Source organism: Erythranthe guttata, chromosome 6 (assembly GCF_056151865.1).
Source record: "Erythranthe guttata isolate IM_541 chromosome 6, IM_541, whole genome shotgun sequence".
NCBI classification, from domain to species: Eukaryota; Viridiplantae; Streptophyta; class Magnoliopsida; order Lamiales; family Phrymaceae; genus Erythranthe; species Erythranthe guttata.
The window spans coordinates 7,879,723-7,893,194 of NC_142538.1; the positions used below are offsets into that span (position 1 = coordinate 7,879,723).

Sequence of the window (13,472 nt, forward strand, 5' to 3'; positions counted from 1 at the left end):
TCTGAAGATTAATTTTAGAGCCAAAACCTAAAAAACTTCTCCATCTCGTAAGCCACGAATTAATGTAACTTCGGAGACTCTCTTTCTTCTTTTGCCTAATACTGAAGTACGGAAACATCGAGGTCATGCAACATTTTCCTGAGCTAGTGGATTGATTCATGAATCAATATTGGAACTAGGATTTCATCGATGGGGCCCATATTATACACCAACATATTTAATAAATTATCTAAATTACTTAACTTTAGTAGTGTAATGGCAATTAGTGACAACAATGATTGTTCGAATTAAGCCACAATTCGTAAATTTGTTATTTGATAAAAAAAACCCTAAATTCTTAAATATATTTTTTTTATTGAAAAGAGCACACGACGTTCTTTCATGTCTCACGAAATCTATCGATGATAAATTCATACTCAATGTTTCAGCTATTTCCCTCTCAATATACAAGATGCCCACATGTCAGTTTATTTGTTGAATCCATTTAACATCAACAAATAGGGAATCCATTTTTAATTTAGTCTCATATATCAAAAACATTTTTTAATGAAATAAATTGGTTTTTTGCAACTCACCAATTTTTTTTTTTTTTACAATCTCTATGTATTTAGAATCAATGATGTATACATAATATGTATATATTATATGTGATATAAATTTAATATATATATACAACATTATGATTGGAAATAGGGTTAGTTAGAAACCCTAAAAAGAAACTAAAACAACAAAATTGGGGGCACAAAATTTTTTTTTTACCCCTCATACACCACATAAGTCGTCGACATCACTAGCATATAAAAGTTATATAAGTTTGCATTTGGCTACAACAAATTTCGTTGAGGAAAGTATATAATTTCGTTGCTAATTCCATTCGCAACGAAAATAAGTCGTTGCTAGCTTCGTTGTCTATTATTTGTTACGGAAAGTTCGGGGCAACGAAGTAAAAGTTGTTGCCAATACATTTAGTTTGCGCAACGAATTCATGTCGTTGGCAAATATTTTTCGTTGCCTATACATTTAGAATGCACAATGAATATACTTTGTTGGCAATTAAATATCGTTGCCAATGTATTATGTATACACAACGAATTTATTTTCGTCGCCAATACTATACACAACGAATTTATTTTCGCTGCCAACGAATTTATTTCATTGCAAAATTATGGTCCGGATTTTTATCGAAGCCGGACCCACGTCCGCCAACCCGACCCACATCCATTGGACCACCGAGCTACTTCGGAATATGAATAGTTGGGTCAAACTCACGACCGGCCCAACGGGCTGATAAATGTTAAATATATGAAAATATGACAATGGTAGGAATTGAACCTTGGTTAATTTGAAGTTTGAGCCCCTTCAAACCAGTGGGGCAACATTATATTCTGCAAATTGGCTGAAAATAAATTTATAAAAACTGAATAGACAAGGAAAAATGTTTAATATAGTTATATAAATAAATAATATTTTTTTATCATATTTTAATATATATATATATATATATATATATATATATATATATATATATATATATATATATATATATATATATATATATATATATATATATATATATATATATATATATATATATATATATATATATATATATATAATAATAATAATAATAATAATAATAATAATAATAATAATAATAATATATTCAATAAATTAAAATCAAGAAAAAATAGTTGGTTTATAAATTGGCAACGATTATATTTTGTTGCCAAATCACTTGGAGCATTTACAACAAAATATTTCGTTGTCATTTATTACTTATTGGCAACAAAATAAATTTGTTGTCGTTGTATATGTATCTACGACAATTTTATATCGTAGCAAAAAGAAACACTCTTTTGCAACAAATGAAATTGTTGTCTTACATTAAATTCGTTGCAAAATATATATGATACTATTCACAACAATAGTTTTCGTTGCCTATGAGATTCAAAGGCAACAAACATTTCTTGTTACAAAAAGGTTATTTTTTAGCCACAAATACTATATTTTGTTGCTAAAATATAATTATTGGCAACGAAATTAATTTCGTCCACAAAGAAATTGTTGCCTATTTTACATTTTCTTGTAGGGGTCTTTACAAATAAGCCTATCAATGGGTAATTATTCGTAAAGAAATTCAGACAATAAACTCATTTGCAAATAAGTCCACCCATGGTCCAGATTTTTGTAAAAGACTTAAATAGCCCCTCATTCTTTAATATACTTCAATTTCATCATTAATTTATTTTAACCTCAATTTGACCCCAAATTTCGCAGATTATTCAATTTTGACACAAAATTTTTTTTTTTCAAAAAATCTTTTTTGCCGCCGGATTCCGGCGTTGACTTTTTAATTTTTTTTCTTCCGGATTTTTTCTCCGGTTTCTAGTGTTGACTTTTTCGAATTTTTTTTTCTTTCTGTAACAATTTTTTTCGTTTAAACAGTAATATTGCTGTGATTGACAGTAATATTAACTATATTAGTGTTAAACACAGTAAAATAAACTAAACTACAGTTTAACATAGTAATATTGTTATATTAATCTCTAGAACATTTATATAAACACAACAAAACTCATTATTATTGTGTAATAGAGTAATATTACTATGTTGACCGTTCAACAAATGTAAACATAATAAAAGGCCAAAAGAATTAATATTACTGTGTGTGACAATAATATTTACTATAACAACAGTAATATGACAATAATAGACAGTAATATTATTACGTTCCGTGAATAACTCAAACAAACAAAAAATTCAAACAAAATAATAATATTGATGTGGTTGACAACAATATTACTATAACTACAGCAATATTACCGTCAACCACAGTAATATTATTGTGTTTACAGTAATATTACAATAATAGACAGTAATATTATTACGTTAAAAAGTAATAATATTGATGTAGTTGATAGTAATATTATTGTGTTTACAGTTATTTTACTGCCAACGACAGTAATATAATTATGTTGACTTCTCAACAAATCAAAAAAAATTAAAAAAAATAACAAAAAAGTAAAAAATAATAATATTACGTTAATTTACTATCAACGATAAAACAATTACATAAATGTATTGTCAACGGCAGTACAATTACGTTAATTAACTGTCATTGACAGTATAATTACGTTAATTTACTGTCAGTGACAGCACAATTACATCAACGTTTAGCAGCTGACGTAAAAAAAAATAATAAATAAAAGAAACACATTGAAAAAAGTCAAGGCCGGAGTCCGGCGGCCGAAAAAAACAGACCAGAAAAAAAAAGTCAATGCCGGAAACCGGCGAGAAAACCCGGAAGAAGAAAAAAAAAAGTCGGTCAGTCAACGCCGGAGACCGGCGGCAAAAAACATTTTTTTGAAAATTTTTTTTTTTAGAAAAGAAAAAGTCAAATTAAATTTTTGTGGTCAAAATTGGATTTTTGTGGACAAAATTGACTAAATTAGGGTTACAATTAAGAATTGGGTATCAAGGGTTGGGGGTATAATATTGTCATGTACATGAATGTTTCCTTACTTATAATAAATATTAAAGGGATGAGCTTATTGGTGATAGAGATATTTCCCTAAACCTAGAATAATAAAATGTTTGGTTGGGAACTTATGCACAAAAACTCAAAATTTAAAAGCAAGATGCTTCGTCAAAACAAAATAAATAAATAAAGGAAGATACATGTATTTTGAATTAATTTGAAGGAAAGCTGCTAAATAGCCGGAATCTGGCATGCTAAATTCTTTTTTTTTTATATATTCAATACTGTATGCCCTTAATTGTGTTGGCTCTAAGATTCCCTCTTAATTCTCACCCTAATTTTCCCTCCTAAAAAGTAGACCTACACGCACAGAAAACAAGAAAATAATATTAACTCTACAAGTTTCAATAACAATTAGGGATGGCAACGGGTCGGTTATGGGCCGGGTTCGTCTAAACCCAAGACCCGATCCACGAAAAAAATATAAACCCAAGATCCGCCCCAACCCGCTTTAGCTTAGACCCAGACCCGCCCCCAACTCAGACCCTAACTAAATGGTTCTGACCCGCCAGACCCGCTAGACCCATTAACATACAAAAAGTTTCATTTTTTTTAACTTTCATAACATTTTGCTTGTGTATTTTCACGATATAATCTCAATACTAAAATACAATATTTTAAAAAATCTCTACAAGTGATATAACATGAACAATAAAATTACAATTAATTATATTTAACTTCGATAATAAGTAAAATTCAAAATGTAAGATAATTAGCGGTGGTCGACAAGTGATAAATATTACTCACGAGAAATGAGATTTGAAAAATAAAACAGTGAAGTAGGTAAATGAGAATAGACAAGATGGACATTGATAGTTTGATATATATATATATATATATATATATATATATATATATATATATATATATATATATATATATATATATATATATATATAATATATATATATATATATATATATATATATATATATATATATATATATATATATACGGGTCGGTCCTGGGTCGGTTCCAATAAGACCCGTAACCCGAACAAAAACCATCCGTTTCTAGAAACTTAAACCCATTACCCGACCCAGAACCATTTAGCTGACCCAGACCCGCCCCAAACGGGTCGGTTCCGGATCCAAGACCCGTCAAACCCGTACCCATTGCCATCCCTAATAACAACAACAACAACAACAACAACAACAACAACAACAACAACAACAACAACAACAACAACAACAACAACAACAACAACAACAACAACAACAACAACAACAACAACAACAACAACAACAACAACAACAACAACAACAACAACAACAACAACAACAACAACAACAACAACAACAACAACAACAACAACAACAACAACAACAACAACAACAACAACAACAACAACAACAACAACAACAACAACAACAACAACAACAACAACAACAACAACAACAACAACAACAACAACAACAACAACAACAACAACAACAACAACAACAACAACAACAACAACAACAACAACAACAACAACAACAACAACAACAACAACAACAACAACAACAACAACAACAACAACAACAACAACAACAACAACAACAACAACAACAACAACAACAACAACAACAACAACAACAACAACAACAACAACAACAACAACAACAACAACAACAACAACAACAACAACAACAACAACAACAACAACAACAACAACAACAACAACAACAACAACAACAACAACAACAACAACAACAACAACAACAACAACAACAACAACAACAACAACAACAACAACAACAACAACAACAACAACAACAACAACAACAACAACAACAACAATAATAATAATAATAATAATAATAATAATAATAATAATAATTGTTGTTGTTGATGTTGTTTTATTGTTATTATTATTATTTTACCCATTCCTATGTCTTTTGTCAAATATATCCCTCATAATATAATTTACACCACCCGTGTTCTATTTTTTATTTCTTTTATGATGCAATAATTGATTTTCTATTTCTTAGAGAAATTTAAAGTCTATGATGATGGTTTAGAAGCCATGTTCTAAAATGAAAATTATGTTACTTATTTATCATTTTTCCAATATTACTTATTTGTCAATTTTTTGGCTGGGGCCAAGTAGCTTTATTCTAATTTGAAAGACTGAGTGTAGAGGGAGACACAAATCTTTAATTATAGGAATATTATATCTAGTTTATGTATTAGGAAGTGGTCGTGTAATAACTAATAATTAACAATAAAAAAAATTAGACATCTTCTTCCCAAAACCTTAATTATAAATACTAGGCGAATGAAGACTGATAAAATAAATTAGTAATGGCTCCGCCACCTTCAAAGAAACAAACGGTGCGGCATTTCACCGATCCGAAACACCCACTCCACCTCGTCACCATCTCCGATGAATTTCAATGCAACGGGTGCCGTGAGCTAGGTTCCGGCACCAGGTTCCGTTGCAAGGCCTGCGATGTTAACCTCCACGAGTTCTGCGCCACCTGTCCGGCCACCATCCGATCATCGGTTCTCCAGATCAAATACCCCTTAACCCTAGTCAACGAGCGACCGGCGACCGAGCGGATATGCGACATCTGCAGGGACCCCGTCAAAGGGCTCCACTACTCGTGCCCCCCGTGCGCCGTCGAGGTACACCCGCTCTGCACCCAGTCGCCGCTGCACGCGCGGCTTTCGCAGCACCCTGAGCATATTATGAAAACTCCGGCAGATGAGGTTGATATGCAGACAACCAGCGGAAGCGAAAGAATTAAAAAACGGTATATATTTGGTATTTTGGCTAATGTTGCTTTAGCAGCGGCGACAACTGCCGTTATTGGAGTTCCTTTGACATATTGTTAATTCAGAGTTATTCAAGTAAATAAGGATGCGGATATATGTATTCCATTCATCCATGATCCATCGTTTAAATTGCGTGTATAATTATATTGTGTGGCGCATGCATCCGCTCATGGCCATAGAATAGTATATTATGGTAAGAGCTGATGGAGGTTAATTCCCCACAGATTCGAACCCGTGTGGGATTTGTACCTATGAATCTTCTCATTCGGTGCACATCCATCGATTTGCAATCTTCCTGGCCGATCAAGGGGGCCGGCCACTTGACACGGGTAAGGGAATTTTTCTTTTTAAGGATTGATCTTTAAAAAAAATAATAAGTGTGTATTGTGTGTTGTATTGATCATTTGTGTAACCCAATATGTTTCTCGTCGTCACTGCAGAAAATTTGTACGTGTGCATATATGATTAAGCGTCCCGAAATTAATAAATTCATCAAGTTTTAATATTTGTGCGCATTTAATGAATTCATAAAACGCAAATTATTTTGACAAGTATTGAACGAAACACTTCAACTAAAAAAGAAACGAAAAATAGTAAAATGAATAATTTAGTGGTATTTGTATTTTGGGCACTTCACAAATAAGCTCATCAATTGGTGCTTATTCATAAAGGGGTTCAGACAATAAACTCTTTTACAAAAAAGTTCACACATGGCCTAGAGGGTTTGTAAAAGACTAAAATAGCCCATCACATTTTAATATGCTCCAATTGCATCATTTATTTTAATTTAACCTCAATTTGACCCCAAAATAGCCCGTCCGGCGTTGACTTTTTCGATTGTTTTTTCTTTAACATCTTTTTGCCCCCCACCCCCCACTGCGTTTAAACAGCGATATTGCTGTGGTTGACAGTACTATTAATTATATTACTGTTAAACACAGTAAAATTAATTATACTACAATGTAACACAGTAATATTGCTATATTAATCTCTAGCAAAGTAATATTAACACAACAAAAGTCACTATTATTGTGTAATACAGTAATATTAATACGTTGACCGTTCAACAAAGGTAAACATAATAAAAAGCCAAAAGAATTAATATTACTGTGGGTGACGGTAATATTACTGTAACAACAATAATATTACCGTCAACTACAGTTATATTATCGTGTTTACAGTAATATTACAATAATAGACAATAATATTATTATGTTATTCCGTGAATAACTCAAACAAAACAAAAAAAAAACCCCAAAAAAATAATAATATTGATGTAGTTGATAGTAATATTATTGTGTTTACAGTTATTTTATTGTCAGCAGTAGTAATATAATTACGTTGACCTGTCAACAAATCAAACAAAATAAAAAAAATAACGAAAAAAATAATAATAATACATATGTTATGTACCCAAAAGTATCGTCGTTGTGTGTGTCAATGTTCGCACAAGGCTGTATATTCGATAAACCCAATATATATATTTTCGCACATTATGACGCATTGACGTCTAAAATCGTATTATTTGATCATTTTAGACTCCAAACCACTCGATTTATGAACGTACGATAGACACTTAGAGTGCTCTAGTCATACAATTCTATGTAACTCTAATACAATTATTATTTCAATATATATATATATATATATATATATATATATATATATATATATATATATATATATATATATATATATATATATATATATATATATATATATATATATATATATATATATATATATATATATATATATCAATTTTCTACATATTTATTAACCATATAAATTCGTATATATTTAGTTTATTGATGTTTTTACGCAGGTTTTAGAGCCATGTAATGGCTACTAATTATTGATAAATTAAAAAATTCTAAACATTCTGCACAAATAACGTATGCCTAGAGTACTGAAAAAGTTTCGTCGATTGTTATATAAAGTATATGTTATGTATCGAAAAAGTATCGTCGTTGTGTGCGTCAATGTTCGCGACAGATCCAAGAAGCCCAGATCGCGATCTGGGCACATAATTCGAGACGAGATATTTTTCTTTGATTTCTTACTATAAATAGAAGGTCTCTTATTCATTTTTCATGATCTCGACAATATCAAGACCTCTTATCTCGACATTTTCTTCGGTTTTCGCCAGTTCTTCGCAGGAAGCTTCGACGAGGGTTTCGACTCGAGTTTTTCCATAAGCTTTTTCTTTACATTTAGTTTATGATTTCTCTTGTTCTTCATTTGGATGCTATGTTTGTAATGAACTAAGCATTTTCTTTTAGGGAAATGAAACCTTTTATATATATATATATATATATATATATATATATATATATATATATATATATATATATATATATATATATATATATATATATATATATATATATATATATATATATATTTGACGAATAAACTTAATATAAATTTAATTAAATTATCAGTATGTAGAAATAAATACTATCAATTAATTTTATATAAAAATAGTCATTTCTTGAAACTTACAGAACAAATCACAAATATCTTTCTTTTGTCACGTGTATATCTCTCCTTCTTTCTCTCTCTATCGTGTTACTCTCCTCTCTCTTTCCCCTCTTTCTCATGTCTTTCTCGTCTCTCTCTAATCTCATATATATCTTTTACCTCTCTTTTACTATTCATTTGAGACAAAAAAAAAAAAAGAAAATTAACGTTTATGCTTTATTTTGTATTTTTCAGGATGCTTTTTTTCTTCTTCTTTTTTGTTAGTTGTATAATACTGTTATATAATATTAGTTGTATAATTGCAAACATTAAAGCATCAAAATTTTTTTTTTGATTTGCAACAGTCCGAGAGAAATAATATTGCAAAAGGCAATAACAAAACAAGAATGTAATAGCAAAACAAACATTTTCATTAGCAATTACGAACTTGGAGTTACATTAGCAATTACAAACTTGGAATTTGTAACGTGAGTGTAAAACATGAATTCTTTTTATGAACAAACATAAATTATAATTGCAAACTGCAGTACATGGATAACAAAACGAGGCCTCCACTGTAGTGTGAGTTGGTTTCCTTTTTCTTCCTTTTTTAATGATGTTGAAAAGTCATTTAGTGATTTTTTTTTTCTGTTTTATGGCTTGACCGTTGGAAGCGAAAAAAAGAAAATATAATGCATAACTAAAGAATAATCCAGATAATTTTATTACAAGTATCAAATATCAAACAACTTATGCAAGTGATGCATCCTCCGAAATGCTAACAGCTAATAAAAGCATTATATGTAAATAAACGACACGTGAAGTAACTAAACAAAATGGTACTAATTGACAGTAGCAAACGTCATATGTAAATACAAATTAAGATTTCAAAATTAAAAGTGCATTAAAAAAAACATTACGAAAAATAAACAAAGAAAATTGCCAAATCGACTAATATATGAGGAATTTCATTTTACACTTTGCACATTGTTGCACTCTAATAACTAAGAATTTTGCAAACGGCGATTTCAATCTATATCGAATTTCAAAAAAACTAACAATACTTGCCAAACAATACGAACTATAACAATTTGTAGACCAAATTTGCACTGCTGTTTTAACTCAAGAAACTCAAAATGCAGATCACATGCATGATTAAGAAAAAAAGACCCATCGATACCTTAAAAGTGGAGGGAAATTGTACCTGACATCGATTTCTCTGAGACAAAAAGGCTCATAAAAATGGACGATTAAATCATTATCAATTTTTTTTTAAATATATGGATTAAATGCGAGAATATTAATTACCAAGGCCGTTACGATTTTGCACTATTTTTCTGGCAAATGATGTTCTCTAGTAATGCGGGTACGAGATAATGTACAAATCAAACAACAAATCCCAGATTCAGATCGATTAACACCAAACAACATACAAATCAAACAATAAATCCCATATACAGATCGATTAACACCAAACAACAGATGGAAACTAAACTAACATCAAAACATTTGAAGCTTCTTGCTATGGAAGACGAATTGCAAATTCGTTAACATGGTTAGCAATTCGCAAAAATTTCTGGGAGGAGGACAAATATTTCGGGTAGAAGATTGACGTATAATTATTATTATCATTGATTTTTTGGGAGATAATTGAGGGATTTATGGTTCCGACAAGATGGACAATTATATTGGAATTTATTAATTCCATATATTATCTTGGGTATTTTTTCCAGAATAACTAGAATTAATTTATTAAAAAGTGAATTTGATTTGAATTTTTATTCACATAAAATCTAATATAAAAGGGGGTGTTTCTACCATGAGATCCCAAGAAATCGAACTTGTGACCATCTAATAGCATATAAGAATACATACCAATAAGACACAACACATAATTGACAATAAACTAACAATGCGGATATATATCACAATGTATAATGATTATAAAACTTATATAAATAATGTTAAATAAATTATTAATTCTCATATAATTACTATTTTATATTAAAAATATCCCATACTAACAAATCTTTATATAATATAATTTAAAAATCTAAGGAAATGCTAATCAACTCGTGTAATTTAAATATGAATTTCAAAAGAATTTGAAGTTTGAATTGAATCGTAAATTGTAAGATTTAAATAAATCGTAATATTTGAATCAATTAAACTCGTGTGTTTTCAATTAAAAAACAATATTCAAAGATTTGATCGATTAAGCTCAACTTATTTCAATTCGTAGACAATATTCAAATACTTGAATCGGTTAAACTCCATAATTTACAATAGCGTATTAATCAAACTATGTATAGTTAAAGTTTAGTATCTTTTTTTTATCGAATTTTATCATAAAAAATAATAAAATTTAATTAGTAAAAATCGTAAGATTTAATTGGTTCATGGTTAGATTCAATCTTACGATTTACAATTTGATTCTTACGATTTTACGAATTAAATTATTATTTTTTGTTAAAATTGAATTAAAAGGATAGTAGACTTTAATTATAAATAGTTAACTCGATTAATACGTTCTTGTTAGTGGTTGAACTTAATTGATTCAAAATTTTGAATAATATTTACAAATTAAGAGGACTTGCGCTTAATTGATTCAAATAATACGCTTTAATTAATATTATGATTTGATTCTTATTACGTAATTTAGGAATTATTGTTTTATGATAAAATTGAATTAAAAATGTGTTCCACTTTAATTAATAATAGTTAATTTGATTAAGACGTTCTTGTCAATAGTTGAGCGCGCTTAATCGGTTCAAATATTTGAATAATGTTTACGAATTGAAAGGACTTGAGCTTAATTGGTTCAAATATTACGTTTTGATAAAATATTACGATTTACGATTAGGTTCTTACATGTGTTAGGAATTAAATTTATTATTGTTTATGACAAAATTGAATTAAAAAGATATTATACATTACTTATAAATAGTTAAATCAATTATGTAACACGTTATGTCAATAGTTAAGCAATCTATTCAAATATTTGAATAATGTTTACTAATTGAAAGGATTTGAGCTTAGTCGATTCAAATCTTACTATTTGAATAAATTAAATATTAAAAGAAAATTCGTAATATAGTATTTGTAGTATATAATTTTATTTTAAAGTAAGAAAACTACTAATTGGAATGAGTTATAATTTTTTCTTCTTCTAAATAAACATATTATTTTTAATTTTAATTTGGATTTGTCACACTATCAATTTAATAACATAAGTGAGTTTGGATTAAATTATGCATTTTTATATATTTAATTGAGCATTCTTTACATTTTTAAATGGTGAAGTTTATTAATATTTTTAATACTATATAATTAATGATAGATGTTTGGCGTATTGAACTGCAATTCTTTATATTTTTTAAACTTTATTATATTAAATTTGTTAATAATTATTTAATATCATTTAATAATAATGAATAACGCAATTAATATTTTATTTAACAGTAGTTATACAATAATGGTTAAAAATATCATAATAAGTTAATGTGCATGGATGGTTAAGGGTGTTGTACTAAGATGTCACAAATTTTATCCCTAATGAATGCATTTTTTTGAATTATTTATCAAATAAGACTCGGTCACAATGAATTTAAATTAATTATTTAATTAAAATATAGTAGGAGGTAAATTAGACAATTCAATGTTAATCTATTTTATATTAATTTAATAAAAAAATAATAATCGAAGGATAATTTGGTAAAATACTTCATTTTTTGGAACATAAGCCATGTTATTTTCCTAGGGTCCAGATTTAATCTTAGAAAATTAATGGTAATTAACACATATCTCATATAAGTTTAGAACACAGGTGGTCTCACCCTAATCAAGTCCTGTAAAAGGACCTATAGCAACTTGCCCCTAATTTTTTTACGTGCAAGGATTAGAATTTCTATAGATGTTCATAAGACAAATTAAGAGCTTATAACTCATTAATTTAGCTAATTCACACCCATTTCGTTCAATTTTTATCCCTAGTTAATTAGTTTAGTTAATTTTGTTTATTCCCATTATTTCGACGTGCAAATTTTCCCATGACCAAATAAAAGGGCACATATTTGATATTTCTCAAGTAAATTATGTTCTATCAATTCATGAAATGTGCTTACAAATTGTATGTGGGCGCGTGCTAAATCCCACACTAAAATTTACTAAATCCCACAAATAAATAAAAAACAATCTCTTTCTACTTCTTCATATGATGATTTTATCCAAGTCACTCAAAATTCATTAAATTTTGACATGAATAACATAAAAAATGAGTTTAGTTTTATTTATTTATTTAATATTTATTCAATTTTATTAAGTCTTCTTAATTGAGCTAATTGCATATAACCCCCTGTGTAATCTCGAATGACAAAAAAAGCTCTCGTGTTAAAAAAATTAACACAAACCCCCTTATGTTATCTTATATATAGCACACTGCCCCTTATTTCGTTTTTAGTTGTTGACTTAAAGGAAATGACAAATTTAACCTGAATAAAAAATTAAACAAAATAAAAATATCCAACCCAAAAATAAAAAGTTGAAAAGAAAATAAAAAAGGTATCAAAAGAAAAAAATAATTAAAAAAAAATCAAAATATTGTACAATATAATTGCTCTTCTCCGTAAAACCACCACACCCCCAACCCAAATTCGAACCCAGACAACTATTATCCATGAAAGCTCTCTAATGGTGCATCAACCGTCGTACA

At 28.8% G+C, this 13,472-nt stretch overlaps 1 protein-coding gene across 1 annotated transcript; it reads left to right on the forward strand.

Annotated features, from left to right (window-relative positions):
• Positions 1 to 5,808: 5,808 nt before the first annotated feature.
• On the forward strand, positions 5,809 to 6,381 carry LOC105960303 (protein VACUOLELESS GAMETOPHYTES). Its single transcript, XM_012984468.2, has one exon. The coding sequence runs from the start codon at positions 5,825 to 5,827 to the stop codon at positions 6,356 to 6,358; it is 534 nt and encodes a 177-aa protein (XP_012839922.1). The 5' UTR covers positions 5,809 to 5,824; the 3' UTR covers positions 6,359 to 6,381.
• The last annotated feature ends 7,091 nt before the right edge of the window (positions 6,382 to 13,472 follow it).